The sequence below is a fragment of the Xenia sp. Carnegie-2017 genome, unplaced genomic scaffold (assembly GCF_021976095.1).
Source record: "Xenia sp. Carnegie-2017 unplaced genomic scaffold, XeniaSp_v1 HiC_scaffold_14, whole genome shotgun sequence".
NCBI classification, from domain to species: domain Eukaryota; kingdom Metazoa; phylum Cnidaria; class Anthozoa; order Malacalcyonacea; family Xeniidae; genus Xenia; species Xenia sp. Carnegie-2017.
Genome location: NW_025813447.1, coordinates 5050277 through 5063839, shown reverse-complemented (window position 1 = coordinate 5063839; position 13563 = coordinate 5050277). Strand labels below are relative to the sequence as shown.

At 36.9% G+C, this 13563-nt stretch overlaps 2 protein-coding genes and 1 long non-coding RNA gene across 3 annotated transcripts; all 3 read left to right on the top strand.

Annotated features, from left to right (window-relative positions):
* Nucleotides 1–2287: 2287 nt before the first annotated feature.
* LOC124434262 (sphingolipid C9-methyltransferase-like) lies at nucleotides 2288–5580 on the top strand. Its single transcript, XM_046984143.1, has one exon. The coding sequence runs from the start codon at nucleotides 2720–2722 to the stop codon at nucleotides 4124–4126; it is 1407 nt and encodes a 468-aa protein (XP_046840099.1). The 5' UTR covers nucleotides 2288–2719; the 3' UTR covers nucleotides 4127–5580.
* Nucleotides 5581–8160: 2580 nt separating this feature from the next.
* LOC124434318 lies at nucleotides 8161–9433 on the top strand. The gene is made up of 3 exons (XM_046984203.1): nucleotides 8161–8512; nucleotides 8584–9133; nucleotides 9210–9433. Exons 1-3 carry the CDS (start codon nucleotides 8397–8399, stop codon nucleotides 9393–9395), a joined length of 852 nt encoding a protein of 283 aa, XP_046840159.1. The 5' UTR covers nucleotides 8161–8396; the 3' UTR covers nucleotides 9396–9433.
* Nucleotides 9434–10525: 1092 nt separating this feature from the next.
* LOC124434414 lies at nucleotides 10526–12714 on the top strand. The gene is made up of 2 exons (XR_006944768.1): nucleotides 10526–10706; nucleotides 12063–12714. It is a non-coding gene; the product is annotated as an uncharacterized LOC124434414 (long non-coding RNA).
* Nucleotides 12715–13563: the final 849 nt, after the last annotated feature.

Genomic DNA, 13563 nt, shown 5'->3' with positions numbered 1-13563 from the left:
GAATAAAGTTTCAAATACAAAGGTCACTCCTGATGAAGACATTGAACGTGTTTTGTCAGATGCTTTCTTGTGCATGCAGAAGTCTAAAGTTCATTATGATTCAAGTTTCAACATCATAGTCTACATCGTTGTCCAAATAAGATCCTAAATTTGTGGCTTAGATGAGAGTGTTTATGTATTCAAACAAATTGTAAGCGGACAGTCTTTAACAAGTCCCAGTCTTTTCTCAGCGCCATACATGAAAATCTTGAATATAGGCACATCTGTTCTGCCGAGAATTCCCTCAAAGAATATATTAGCATTCTGTAAAAGTTCACAGTGGTCTACCATGTGGGCTTTTTGATTCATTTAAAGGTCAGCCTAAACGTTTGCTATATTGTCGAACAGGTTTCAGCTTTGGCGTTCAAGGTTACTTTTTGCAATCATTGTAAAATAAATCTGCTGGTCTTAACCGCTTTATTGTATAATATTCCATTTCTTTTTTCGATGGAAAAAGGCATATAGTTGATTCAGTATTCTTTGTTTTATTTTTCTGCGTATTCCCTAAGAGCAGAAAAGCAATGAAAAAAAAGTTTGACATAATTTTCTGCACTACATACATAACTAACTCCTTGCTTTGGCTTTGTATGATCGATATCCCCAAGATTAAAGTCACTCGATATGTTATTAATTAACGCTATATCCGAAGCAGAAATTCCGCGTATATTTACATATGTCATTTTTTCAATCATTTGTAACATTATCAGTCTTGGTTTTTGGCATACTCAAGCATAGTGCGGAAGTATTGCGATCGTTTCTGTTATTTTATTATTTAAAAATATTTATTAACGGCAGTCCTTCAGGGCACTCGGGCAATTTCTTTTCAAGAAGCTAATACATTATATTACGGACATGCTAAAAAGATCTTGGGCTTCTTTTTTTCAAAGATCCATTTCTTAGCGTTCTGGTCAATGACGTTTTGACCAGTTTTGACTAAGAAGCTTATGAGCACTCCCATTCCTGATTACATAATTAGATTATGTTCCCAACGATATAAGCTTCTTTTGTAATGAGTCCCCACCTGTCAGTAGGTGTATCAATTACATCAAGATCAATGGTTTCTGCTTTCTATAATGTATGTGTTATGTTTTTGTCCATTCATGGCTTAATGAAGAGCGTTAAGAGTGGGGCTTATTGTTGACAGTTAGTCATCTTAAGGCTCAGTTATTTTCGGACTTTGGGCATCAGCCTTGTCAAGTGCAAGTCATTTAAAAGTATATTTACTGTCTGTACGATTAACGATTATTCTCACGCTCGTGTCTCGAGATCAGACTCGTGCATTGTTTTCATTACAGGCTTTTATAACTTGCATTGTTTCTCAAAATCTTCTTACATTCGCCCCAAAAACAACAAACTTGAGTGCAACTCAACGAAACAACAAAAAACAACAAACTTGAGTGCACTCATGCATCTGTCAAAACCAGATGACAAGACGTGTTTTGACTAAAATATACAAAATAAAAGCCTTCCACTCCTCCTTGCGAAGTTTTACTCCATAAGTCCCTGGCTTGCGACCGGCATAGCTAGTTACATAGATGAAAGGATTCGTATATTGCTCTCATCTTCTCAAAAATCACTGCTCCGGTCACAAGCTTGGGACTTGCGGAGTATAACTTTGAGAGGAGAAAGAGTGGAAGGAGTTTACTTTGTATGTCTCAATCACTTGTTGAGTGGGTTATAGAATGACAGCGTTTGTAGTTGAGCCTGGTTTTTTTGTGTGTGATTTTGATTAAATGAAAAAGTTGCAGTAGCATATGAAGTATCTCCAAATTACAAGTTTTAGAATTAGTCTTAGTGATTTACTAATTAATACTGCGCTATGTGAAGTGAATGTCTGGCATTTAAAATGAAATATTTTACGTATCATAAACATCTTAGACGCAAGTCATTTCATGCTCAACATTTTCGAAATAAAGTTTGTTTCACGTTAGATTGCAAATATAAAAAGCAGACTACAAAGAGTACAGCCATCTTGAAATTCAACATTTGAATTAAAAAAAACGTAAAATTGAATGCTAATTTTCGACTTTATTTCAAAGCCTTTGTCGGACTTAAATTTATTAAAATCATCGGCTGGACGTTGTGTTTGCTCGCTTGCGATGCATGTGTAATTCATTGTTGAGAATATTTCATTTTTTTGCCTTCGCGATTTTTAGCGGTCTGTTCAATTCATTGTTGCGGTTATTCATTGGGTCACCTGTCTTATAGTGGTAATCATTATATTCAAATAACACGTGAGAGACAAAGTCGAATGCGTCCGATGTGAATAATTTAGTTGATGTAGCATCTGTCACTGAGCTTCGTCGTTGCATGTTTCAACGTGTTTGCGAATGCTTTGTTCTTTTCCGAGAGAAAAAGGAGAGTTTGCACGTGGATTCACTTAAAAAACGGCGAAATAAATTTGACGCAGTGAACAGGCTTCTTGCATTTTCCCTTTCATTTTATGGACAATGTACGAGGTGCTTGATCGCGTATTGTGACGCCATAATACAATACATAAATGTAAAGATTGACGATGACGTGTGGTTTGGCGTTCGAGCGCATCCAATCAGAATGGGTTAAATTCACGCGATATAAGTGTGATAAGTAGATACCACGATTTTGTAACTAAGTTTCAATCAAACTTCAGTTTCATCTCTCATCGGCCATCGTCTACCTTTTTTACTTCTCAAAGAACAAGATGACGATGAATGGCGATGTGGCCCATCACGTCAATGGTGGCAGATACATACAATCAAACGGAGTCCACACAACAGGTTCAAGTACCGTAAAAACCCTTGCTTGGTACAACGTCTCGTACAAGTTGTTCTTCGCTTTGGCATTTGGAATTCCTGCATTGATCTTGTGCTACTTTGGTTTACCTTTTTGGTTGTATCCCCTGATTGCAATCGTTTGCCTGCTACCCGTCTTCCTAGGCTTCATGTTGGTTTTCAATTTGATCGATGCTCGTCGATTTAATAAGGCGTCGAGCATTGGTGATTTTGTGCAATTTCACGACGAGTCGTTGCGAAAACGCTACAATTCGAGGAAAATACCTTTGGAAACGTTGGTCGAAGCGTACGCTGACGGGCTCGTCGATTTCAAGGGCGATGTTCTGGCGTGTTTTGAGAGACGAGAGCAGTTCTCGAATTTCGCGCTGACGTGGAATCACGTCAAAACATTTTGTTGTAATTTCATTCCGGAGATGCTCAGTCATTCTCGCGTTCAAGATTTGGACCAAGTGCGAGATCATTATGACCGCGGAAACGATTTTTACGAGGCGTTCCTCGGCTCTACGATGATATACACGGCGGGATATCTGCGTAGGCAGGACGAGACCTTGGAGGAATTGCAAATGAATAAACTGAACCGACTTTGCGACAAAATCGGACTGAAATCTGGCGAACGTATATTGGACATTGGTTGCGGGTGGGGGACACTCGTCAACTTTGCTGCGGGCGAACGGGGTGCGGATGCGACTGGCGTATCCATCAGCAAGAATCAGGTCGCTTACGCGAAGACGATCACCGATGAGAAACAACTGAAACACAAAGCTAAATTTCTTTGCATCGACTATCGTGACATTCCTAAAGAAGGTCGCTACGATAAGATCACGTGCTTGGAAATGGCCGAGCACGTTGGCATACTTCATTTCCAGTCCTTCATATGCCAGGTTCGTGATCTCCTCGAGGATGACGGTGTTTTCTTCCTGCAAATCGCGGGTCTACGGCGCGCTTTTCAATGGGAGGATTTTGTTTGGGGCCTTTTCATGGACAAGTACGTCTTTCCCGGTGCCGATGCTAGTTGCCCTTTAAGTTTCGTCGTCCAGCATCTTGAGGCAGCCGGATTTGAAGTGGCGAACGTCGAGACCATTGGCGTTCATTACTCTTATACCATTCATCGTTGGTACAAAAATTGGATACGACCGGAAGTAAAATCTGCTATTTGCGAAAAGTACGGAGTTCGGCTGTATCGCATATGGGAGGTTTTCCTGGCTTGGTCAACGATTATCGCACGTCAAGGGAACTCTACTTGCTATCAGATCGTATGTCATAAAAATCTAAACGGGTATGATCGAAGCAAGTTCTTCGCCATTAAAGGAAGTTAGATTTACAAATGGTCCGTGAGCGGATATCACGCCAAATAATACACAATTTATGAATTTCGTGAACGTACCGCATTCATAACAAATATTGCAACTTGTTTTAAGTGCTTTTGTCTGCCGCGTGTATGAATATGACTCGTGTTTTGCCAGTGCATTTATCGTTATTCTGGGGTTTTGGTTAGTGGAAAAAAATTTTCACCTTGTTGTTTTCAAGGCCGTTGCATGGCTTTTCTTACTTTTTTCGAAAAAAAATGAAACGTGTTCTGTCAAGTGCCGGTTTCAAAAATGCGGTTTTCCGTTTCACATGTTATTCTCAACCTAAAATCATTTTAAAATTTCTATACTTGACGCATCATATCAACAATCTATCTTTTAAAATCAACAACCTTGCATGTGCGAATGATTTATATATTCGATTTATACATTGTTTCGATATGCCCGTTCGCCGACATATTCACTAGTGGTGATGAAAAATACGTTTTCTAGACAAAAAGTTATGTAGCTACAATATTTATGATTTTCGGCAGATCCTTACTCGCTATAAATCTAATACAACCTGGGGTAGGTTGCACGAATGCCGAAGATTTAGCAAAATATTTTTTGGAACATTTAGAAAATGGTCTTTAAAAGGAAAATATAAGATTTGAATTGAGCAATCACTAAAATAAAATACTGCTTCTAAGATTACAAACTTTTTTTGGCGAATGAGAAATACACCCTTTTTAGAGTTTCAAAATTTTACAATGTAGTGGACAACGCTGTCCAGGCTTTCCTGCAACCCATCCCTGGAGTTTCTTTTCTGAATATTTAATCAAGGGGGACTAACTTTAGGGAATTTCATAATTTAGAGGGAGGAAATTCAAACAAATATTATCGATATTTAGTTGTTCGTATATCAACGTGATTTAAATTGTCAAAAAGACAAAATTAGACACATTTTATGGAAAACGTAAATTATGCATGTTTTTGAATTTTTCTTATCGTAAGTCATGATTCAGGCATTCAGAAACACATCTGCTTCACTTAGCGTTGATAAAAGATAGATATTAGGCCTTCAGAAAAATAATTGGCCACAATTCCCAATAAATGCCTGCGCTCGCATCCTGGCGTTCAGCAGCCAACGGTCATTCGCGAAGTGCGTGTTTGAGAGCTTCTATTTCCACATTGGGTTGCGGGCTCGGCCCTTGTAGAAATGCGAGCTTTATGGTTGTCCAGCGTCATGGTGAGATATGGCAACGTTTCTACTTCATGTTAACTATCTTAAATTGAATTTCCAAATATTCACTTTACGTTAAGTTATAACTTGTGAATTATATGCATTATTACTTTGAATTGGAGAAATTGAACATGTACTTTATATTAATTGTGATTGAACTTTTAGCGTTTTATGTACTGAGTTTGTATGTTTACAAATACTATTTCACCATATATTATATGACTTCGTTTTAAATACTTTACAACTCTGCGTTGTACGACAATTTATTTGTTAGTCTATTTTCAACGAGGTCTCTCTTTTCAACAAGGTCTTCACGACAATTTTTTGATGGTGGTTGATAATTAATCGCTCTGCTCTAGAAACGCGGAGCCGAGGCTACGCTCTCTTTGTGTTTGTAAGCCCAAAAACATCACAGTCGTTGTAAAACTGAAACTACCAAAGGTACAATACTCTGGGATGCAAATCTTGGAACGTAGAGACCACAGTCGGGAAATCATCGATGAAAGGGCGATTTCTATTTTTGAGCTCTATTTCTCATAAGCAAAATTTCAAACCAAAAGCAAAATTTCAAACCAAACTGTCAAGTAAAATTCTCTATTTTAAATCTTATGCCCGATATAAATCACCGAAAAAAGCGTAAAGAGCCTTCCTCATTTCCTTTGTTAAAAGTGTCCAAATTGGGGGTGGGGTATTGGGCGTGTACAGCACTTCAGCTGACAGCTGTTATACTTGCGCATAAAAACGACCCTCGGGAAGGGGGGGGGGTGATTATTCATGTGTTCTTTGTGCCAAGATGATTCTTTTCAAAAGGCTTTCAAAAGAAATCAGTATGACACAACGACATTTATAGCTAAACACCCCCAATTAACGTTCTAGCTACGGCGCTATCATTCTGTTTATTCCTAAATGTTAGAAAAGAATACTTGTATCTATCTGCGCAGTTCTGCTTTGGTAGACATCAGGCTCTCACGTTTTGGGAAATTTCCACAAAATGGGGAAATTTTTGAAAAATTTAAAATGGAAAATTGGGGATTGTATTTTACCGGGAAATTTTTGGGGAATTTCTTGTCCATATTCGTCATATACTCGCTATTATATAAAATATATGATTTCTGAACTAGTTTAAAGATGATTGGATGAATAATTTTTTCAAATTAATTGTAAACCGAAAAGTGGGAAAGTTGCACATGTTTATATTTCTGAGTCTGCTAGATTTTTATAAGGCAAACCTTTTGATCTTCGAAGATCTGTAAATACCTGTCCAGTCCGAGGTCGCCGATACTCACAGGGGGCTTTCGATTCTCAATAATAGCTCGTGTAAATATGCAATTTATTTCATCAAAAATGTTTGAGATTTTGACTTTGAGTAGAAACTTCAGCGGTAAAAACAACAAATTTTGTTCAAGGGGAATAAGCTACTAATTGCCTTTCTAATTCTTATACTGGTGTAATTAGTTATTTTTCATGGACCTTTAAAGCCCTATTCACAAATGAACGCAAATATCGTGAAAAATCTCAAGTAGATTTGTTTGCTAGATGGTAAATATTGGAAGCTTTCAACATGAAAAATCATTTAATGCTTTGTTGAATCGTGGTAATCCGAGCTTTTGTGTACTCAGCTTCATATCATGCCATGGTGCTCGTTGTTGAGCGCAAAATATGACAGACGACGACAGTAGGCTTTCGCTTATTGCTAAAAAAGTTTCTGTTCATCTCGTTGTATGTGAGACTAAACCGGATATTACGGCTGCGGCTGTGCCAAAGCAAACCGAAAATGCGAAAACGAAGTTTGTTTAACGAAAGAAAAAAGATGTTGCCGGAAGAAAGATCTTTTAAAATATTGACAAGTTGATGTAAATTTAATGGTAAGTTGAAAGATTAGTGCGTTTTTTAATGCAGCAAAAGCGGAAAAAGCCTTTGAACCGAGAATATTTCAGCTAATTTGCAATATTTCTTTCTAATTGCAATATTTCTATAGCGATAAATTTTTACAACTAGCGAATTGTGTGACAAACAGAAAGGTGAAGTTTTCTTTTTTTGAAACCGAAGGAATTATATTGTGTGTTAAAGTGTTTATATTACGAATTTTAGCCTCCATTTTTTATTAGCTAAATTGAAAGACCTTGTTTCAGTGATTTTAAATCTGCAATTATAATTGAAGTTGGATTGGTGAAAGCGATTTTACGGACTTTCAAAGTCACGATTTTCAGCATTTTTTTGCGAACTTTTTGATCGGTATGCTTATGACTTTTGACGTACAAAGTTGAACGCATATATCAACATGGCGTATTCTACTAGTAATCTTAATAAGAAACGCGGAGGAAAACGCTGTGTTGCTGGCGGACCTAATCAAATTAGTTGCGCCAATGATTCAAAAACCGAAGGAATGTCGGTGCATCTGTTTCCTAAAAAAGAAACAGAGCCGCAAAGACATAGAAAATGGGTAAATTTTGTGCGTAAACATAGACCGGGTTTTGAGGCTTCCTCTACCTCGTGTCTGTGTTCTGCGCATTTTGAAGATTCTTGTTTTGACCTTAATTTGAGCGTGCAAGCCAAGCTCAAAAGAAGGTTGAAGAAAGATGCTATCCCAACCATTGACGTGGCTGGGATTCCTGAACCATTACAGGACGAAATAACCGATCGAAAGCGAAGACAAGTAAGTTTACGCTTGTTTATGTTAATTTTTCTTTTGTTATATGTAAATTCGATATAAGTAGTTTTGTAGATTATTCGACATACTCTCCATAAGCCATCGCTGAAGGAAACATGTTATCTCGATGAGGAAGTACCATCTACTAGTGATGGAGCTGAGCATGTTGAAGTATGCACTGGGAAAGCAAACGATTCGCCATTTGAAGAAGAACTACGTGCAGTTGGTGAAGATATTTGTGAATCCCAGTCTCCATGTAAATCGTGCCATCGTCTTAAGAAAAAACTTACATCTTTACAAAAGACTTTAAGCTGGTATAAAAAGACAAAAGCATCTTTGAAGAAAAAGGCCCAGAAGTTGCAAAATGAATATCGAAGCGAAATCAGGGAAAATCATAATACATCGAAATGCAGGGGAGTGCTGAAGAGCTTTTCGAAGGAGAATCATACATGGACTACTCCTCTTTCGAAGAGTCTAGTCAGAGTGAAGATTTAGATGAAGATACCACAAGTAATACAGTCAGGTATTTTATCTTATAAAGAATTAGATCTCTGTTGTATTTCATAATAATGAATTTTCTTAATTGTGTTACAGAATTGATGAAGGAGCAAGCTCGCATGAACAACCTATGTTCATGGTATTTTACATCTCATTGGTTGAGTTATTTGAAAAATTTTGCTTTAACTGCAAGGCTGAAAATCCAAAAGTACACATTAAAAACATTGGTTTGATGGCAATTGTAGAGCAAAATTGTGGTAAATGTGTTGAAAAGAGCTTTATGTGGAGAAGCGAACCTATGGTTTTGGGAAGACATCCAGCTGGAAACGTTATGACTAGTTTTGGTATATTGATGTCTGGTGTCAGTATAAGTCAGGCCATGCTGATGTTCAAGCACATGAATCTCTCAGCAAATAGTGTGTCCACTTATCATGTGCATCAACGCACCTTCTTGTTTCCAGCTATTCTGAAGCATTGGGAAAGCTATCAGTCAAAGTTAATTGAAGATGTGAAAAAAAGTGATGCGGATTTCCAGACATGGTCAGGAGATGGACGCTTTGATTCTATGGGGCACAGTGCGAAATATGGAGTCTACACAATTTGGAGCCACACAACATCAAAGCTGGTTCATTTTGGATTGCTTCAGGTATTATCGAATGATGAAAATCATTGTTTGTAGTGTTTTTACTTTCAATGATGGAAGCATTTTGATTTTTAAACAGGCCAATAAAGTTGGTAGCAGTAATGCCATGGAACTGGAGGGAGCAAAAAGATCTTTTCAGTTTCTTGAGAAATCTGGGCTTACCATGGATGTTTTCATCAGTGACAGGCACAAAGGGATTGTAAAGTGGATCCAAAACGAAAAAAACGAAACAAAGCACTTTAATGATATCTGGCATGTAAATTAAAGTCGTTTAAATGCCCGACATAACCCACGGATTCCAAGCTCGAATCAGATACGCATTCAGACATCGAATTCGAACTATCTGAGCACTGATTTGAGGCCATACTTTCCGGAAAACTTGTTTTTTACTATTTTATTGAATATACTGTCATTATTTGTTTTTAAGACAAGAAAAACGACAACAAAATCACCTCCTATAATATTATATTATATTGACGGAAACAGACGTGTTCAACTATCTACGTCACAAGTATCAATATGGCGTCGTAAAAAATTCGCAAATAGTACCCGACTTTGGAGGCAAAATTAAGGAACTCATATTTATCTGTTTAAGTCCAGCGACATGTCATAGTTCTTCAAATAAACTAAATTTTCAATTAAGATCATAAAAAAGGGGGGCTAAAATTCGTAATATAAGCACTTTAAATGATAAGGTTTGTATTTTTAATTACTTCGAGCTCAAAAATTTGAATAATGCTGTAAACGTGGGAATCGTAGCCTTGCAGCAATGTTTAAAAACAATCCGAATAAAGAATATAAAATTGCTACACGTTTAACAAGAGGATTGCTCGGCATTGTAATTGATACCTATTATTCAGTAAGGTTGCCAGGGAGGGGACGAGGGGGAATGTCTTCCCCCCGTTATTCGAAGACCAGTTTTGAGGTTTTTCAAAAGGCGAATATAAAGGAAAAGAGAAAGTAACAATTTGCCCAATTTCATCTAGACATATCAATGGTCGTTTCCTGTAAACGGGAAGGTAGCCGAGTAAATATAATAAGCAACAGCCTTCGAGCGTCGTTATCTTTGAGATTGACTTGATTACACATATTGAGTTTTATTGCCACATCAGAAAGCTGCCCTTCTAAAACAGGGGACTTATAGATTACCATCAATCCTTTTTAATTTGTTGTTAATTTGTTCATTAAACCGTAGTTTAATTTGTTGAGCTGCGCAAGAGTATTTCTATCTTTTTCATAGTAAAATTAAAAATTTCGAGATATTCATCTGTTTTGCTTTTAATTTATGATTCATGGAGAAGTTTTAGAAAAATTCATTACAATTAATTGTCGCAAGAATCAGCCAATTAATCAGTATTTTTCACTCGTACGCGTTCTTTTCAACAGGAGAATATGACCAACGTTATATTTCAGTTTAAACTTTAAACAAAGTTGTTTGTGATGGTTTTCACATTAATTCACTAAATTATCTTTCCTCCGCTGTATTTGTTGAAGGAACGGGCATCAAACATAACAGCTGTGGCGTTGGATAAGCATATGAAATGAATATTGAGTTTTTCGTTATCTTCGGACTCAGGTGATGTCATGTTTATATGCATTTATGTATATTAATATTAGGTACACTTTATCAATAGGCATCTTCATGTCCAACAAAAAAGATGCTTTTAAGAGTAGGTTCCAATTTCCGCGAATAAGGAAGAACGTCTCTTCTGTAACAAAAGAAGAGGTATGCTGTGAAAAGGACATCGATCTGGTCTTCTTAAAACATTATCAGTTGCAACAGTTACTCCAAGTAGAAATGCACACAATGGCGGGATTCACCACATAAAGATAATCTCCAATAACAGGTGTCTGTAAAATACACTGACAAAACTTATACGTGTGTAAGCAACTTAATAAATCTATAGCTCCCTCGCGAGTTGCAAAGGACGACAAGGCTAAAATAAGTGATATGTTACAAGTATAACATAGGTAATTGAAGATACAGACTGGATTAAGCTCCTTATTCGGTGACGAGTCGAAAAGGTGCGACAAACAGCCTTAACAACAAGTCTTAGTTGAAAGGTGTTGAAGCGCCTAAGTTGTGTAACATTTCACACATACAGACATGAAACATCTTGGGTCATCTAGCTGGTCTCTAGATGTGGCTCAGCTGTGCTGACCTGTTCAAATTGTGATGGGAGCTGGGAGTAGACCAACAATAATATTTACATATTTTTAAACTCTGTTAAGATTGCTAGTAGAAACGACCCAAAACAACCAAATTCACTTTTTGACATGCAGACTTGTATAAATTAGCTGGCGGTTATCATTTTAACGATGATGGAAGTTGCCTCAAGCGGAGAATTGATTCAATATCGTTTACACGGCTCACGGAGATTCTCATTCCTGGTTTTCCGCCAAAAATTTCACAGTAACAATAATTGCATTGGTGGAAAATTGCTTGTGCTTACTGTTGATAACGGACTTTTAATAGCTGACGCAGATTTTAAGGGATTGTTTTCCGACTTATGTTAACGTCTTGCTTTAACTTAACTCGTGTTATGTCTTCTTCACTTCATGGTCTTCCACGCTTTGGCGTTGATGGACCAGGTAAAAGTTGACATATTTCTGCACTAACAATCAAATATGTCATCATTTTGCGATTGTAAAAGCCCGCGATTGTGAAACTCAAGAGCCGTTACAAAGGTTATTGCCATCTTACACGACAAAATGTTTTAACATTTTCATTTTCTATTGTTAAGTTTGCAAGGTTAATAAACTCGCAATCCAACATATAGCTGATAACAGTGTATTTCTAGGTTTTTTTGTTTTCTTTGGACTTCCTTCGTTGCATTTTTTTAAAGAGTCACGCACGCCTTAAATCAAACAATGTCTGAACTGTTCGTGTAAAAATAGCATTGAAAGTCAAACATCGCTCTTTCACTTATAGATTTAATGCATTTTGTCAAATTTAATTACGTTTCGTCAAGATTGACATCATGAACATGGTTGCTAGTGGATTACCGGGGATCAGCTTCAGAGATTAAGGGATCGGAAATTACAGATAAAAACTCTTTTTTTGCCATTGAAAATACGGAAGAAAAGAAATGAAAAGGAAATAACTCACGTTCCGAGCAAAAGAGAAGGGAGATCGGAAAGACGCATTTAGATGATGCTTTGCAGGGTTCTTAGGGGGTTCTAAGCATGATGCTTGGGGTTCCTAAGCAACAACCAATAAATAAAGGTTTAGGCGAAAGATTGGATCATTTGAAATGAACTGAAATTGTTGATCAAATGGAAATTCACTCCAAGTAACCCGATGCATCCCTAAGTGAAGTTTGGTTACTATCTGCTGTAGTTTAGAGACTCGAACTCCTGAAAAAGAAACAACATACCAAGTTCCTTGTTATCATACAAAAAAAATTTAACAATTGCCACTTTGGCCATTTGTTAGCCTATCTTAGGTCTTTTCACTGAATTTTCTTGGAAGAGGACTGGAGAAATAATCGTAACAACACAAAGTTATTGAACTGACAACGAAAGCTAAATTATTTAGCGCAATATTATGCCTTACACAAAATATAACCACACTCACAGCACAATCAGTTTTCTTTTTTATGGTCTATTTTCGCGGAAGAAGGCTTAGGAAAGATATTTTTAAAGATGCTTTAACATTCTGGAGTCTGGTTCCGGATAACAAAAACAATATAACGAAACGAAATTATAAAATTTAGAAATGAGGAATTCAGGTTTGGACTTCCTAATATCATACTTATCATTATCTTTTTGACAAAAAAATTTACAACTTTGCTGTGTTGAACGAGTTCAATATATAATCAAGTCTTCAAAGAGAACACCGAATACCTGTGAGATGTTTTTGATACGGAAATGCATTATCAAAATGACTAATCCTATAAAGGAAGGCAATACCAAACGTTGATGCTAAGACAGGTAATGGCAAAGTTTTTCAAGGAATTACTCGACATATTTCTAAAACCTTTATTGAAACGTTGATGAAAGTTCTGATGAGACGATGAAGACCAGAGGTCAGAGATGGGAAGATATAGCTACCCCATATATGACCACAAGGTGTTTAATAGAGAGAGAGTTCATTCCATTTCTATCTCTTAATTGTGATTTGTGAATGAATATAACCAAAGTTGAGACTAAATTTTCTTAGCCCAATCGATGACAAACTCTCTAAATATGGCGTGGACTTAAATCTATGGGCATATCATGCCATTTTTACGTCATTTTCACGACGTCATATAGGATACGTCGTGTTTGCTAAATTTCGCTACTATCATATTGGAGGGTCTTTATTAGAATAGGGCGGTTATTATAGATGGTTATTAAATACGAGGCATTTTTTTGGTAGGGGCGTTTATTAGATCATTCACTGGACGATGAACAACAGTGTATGAAGGGGATTCGTCCCCGGATTAATTACA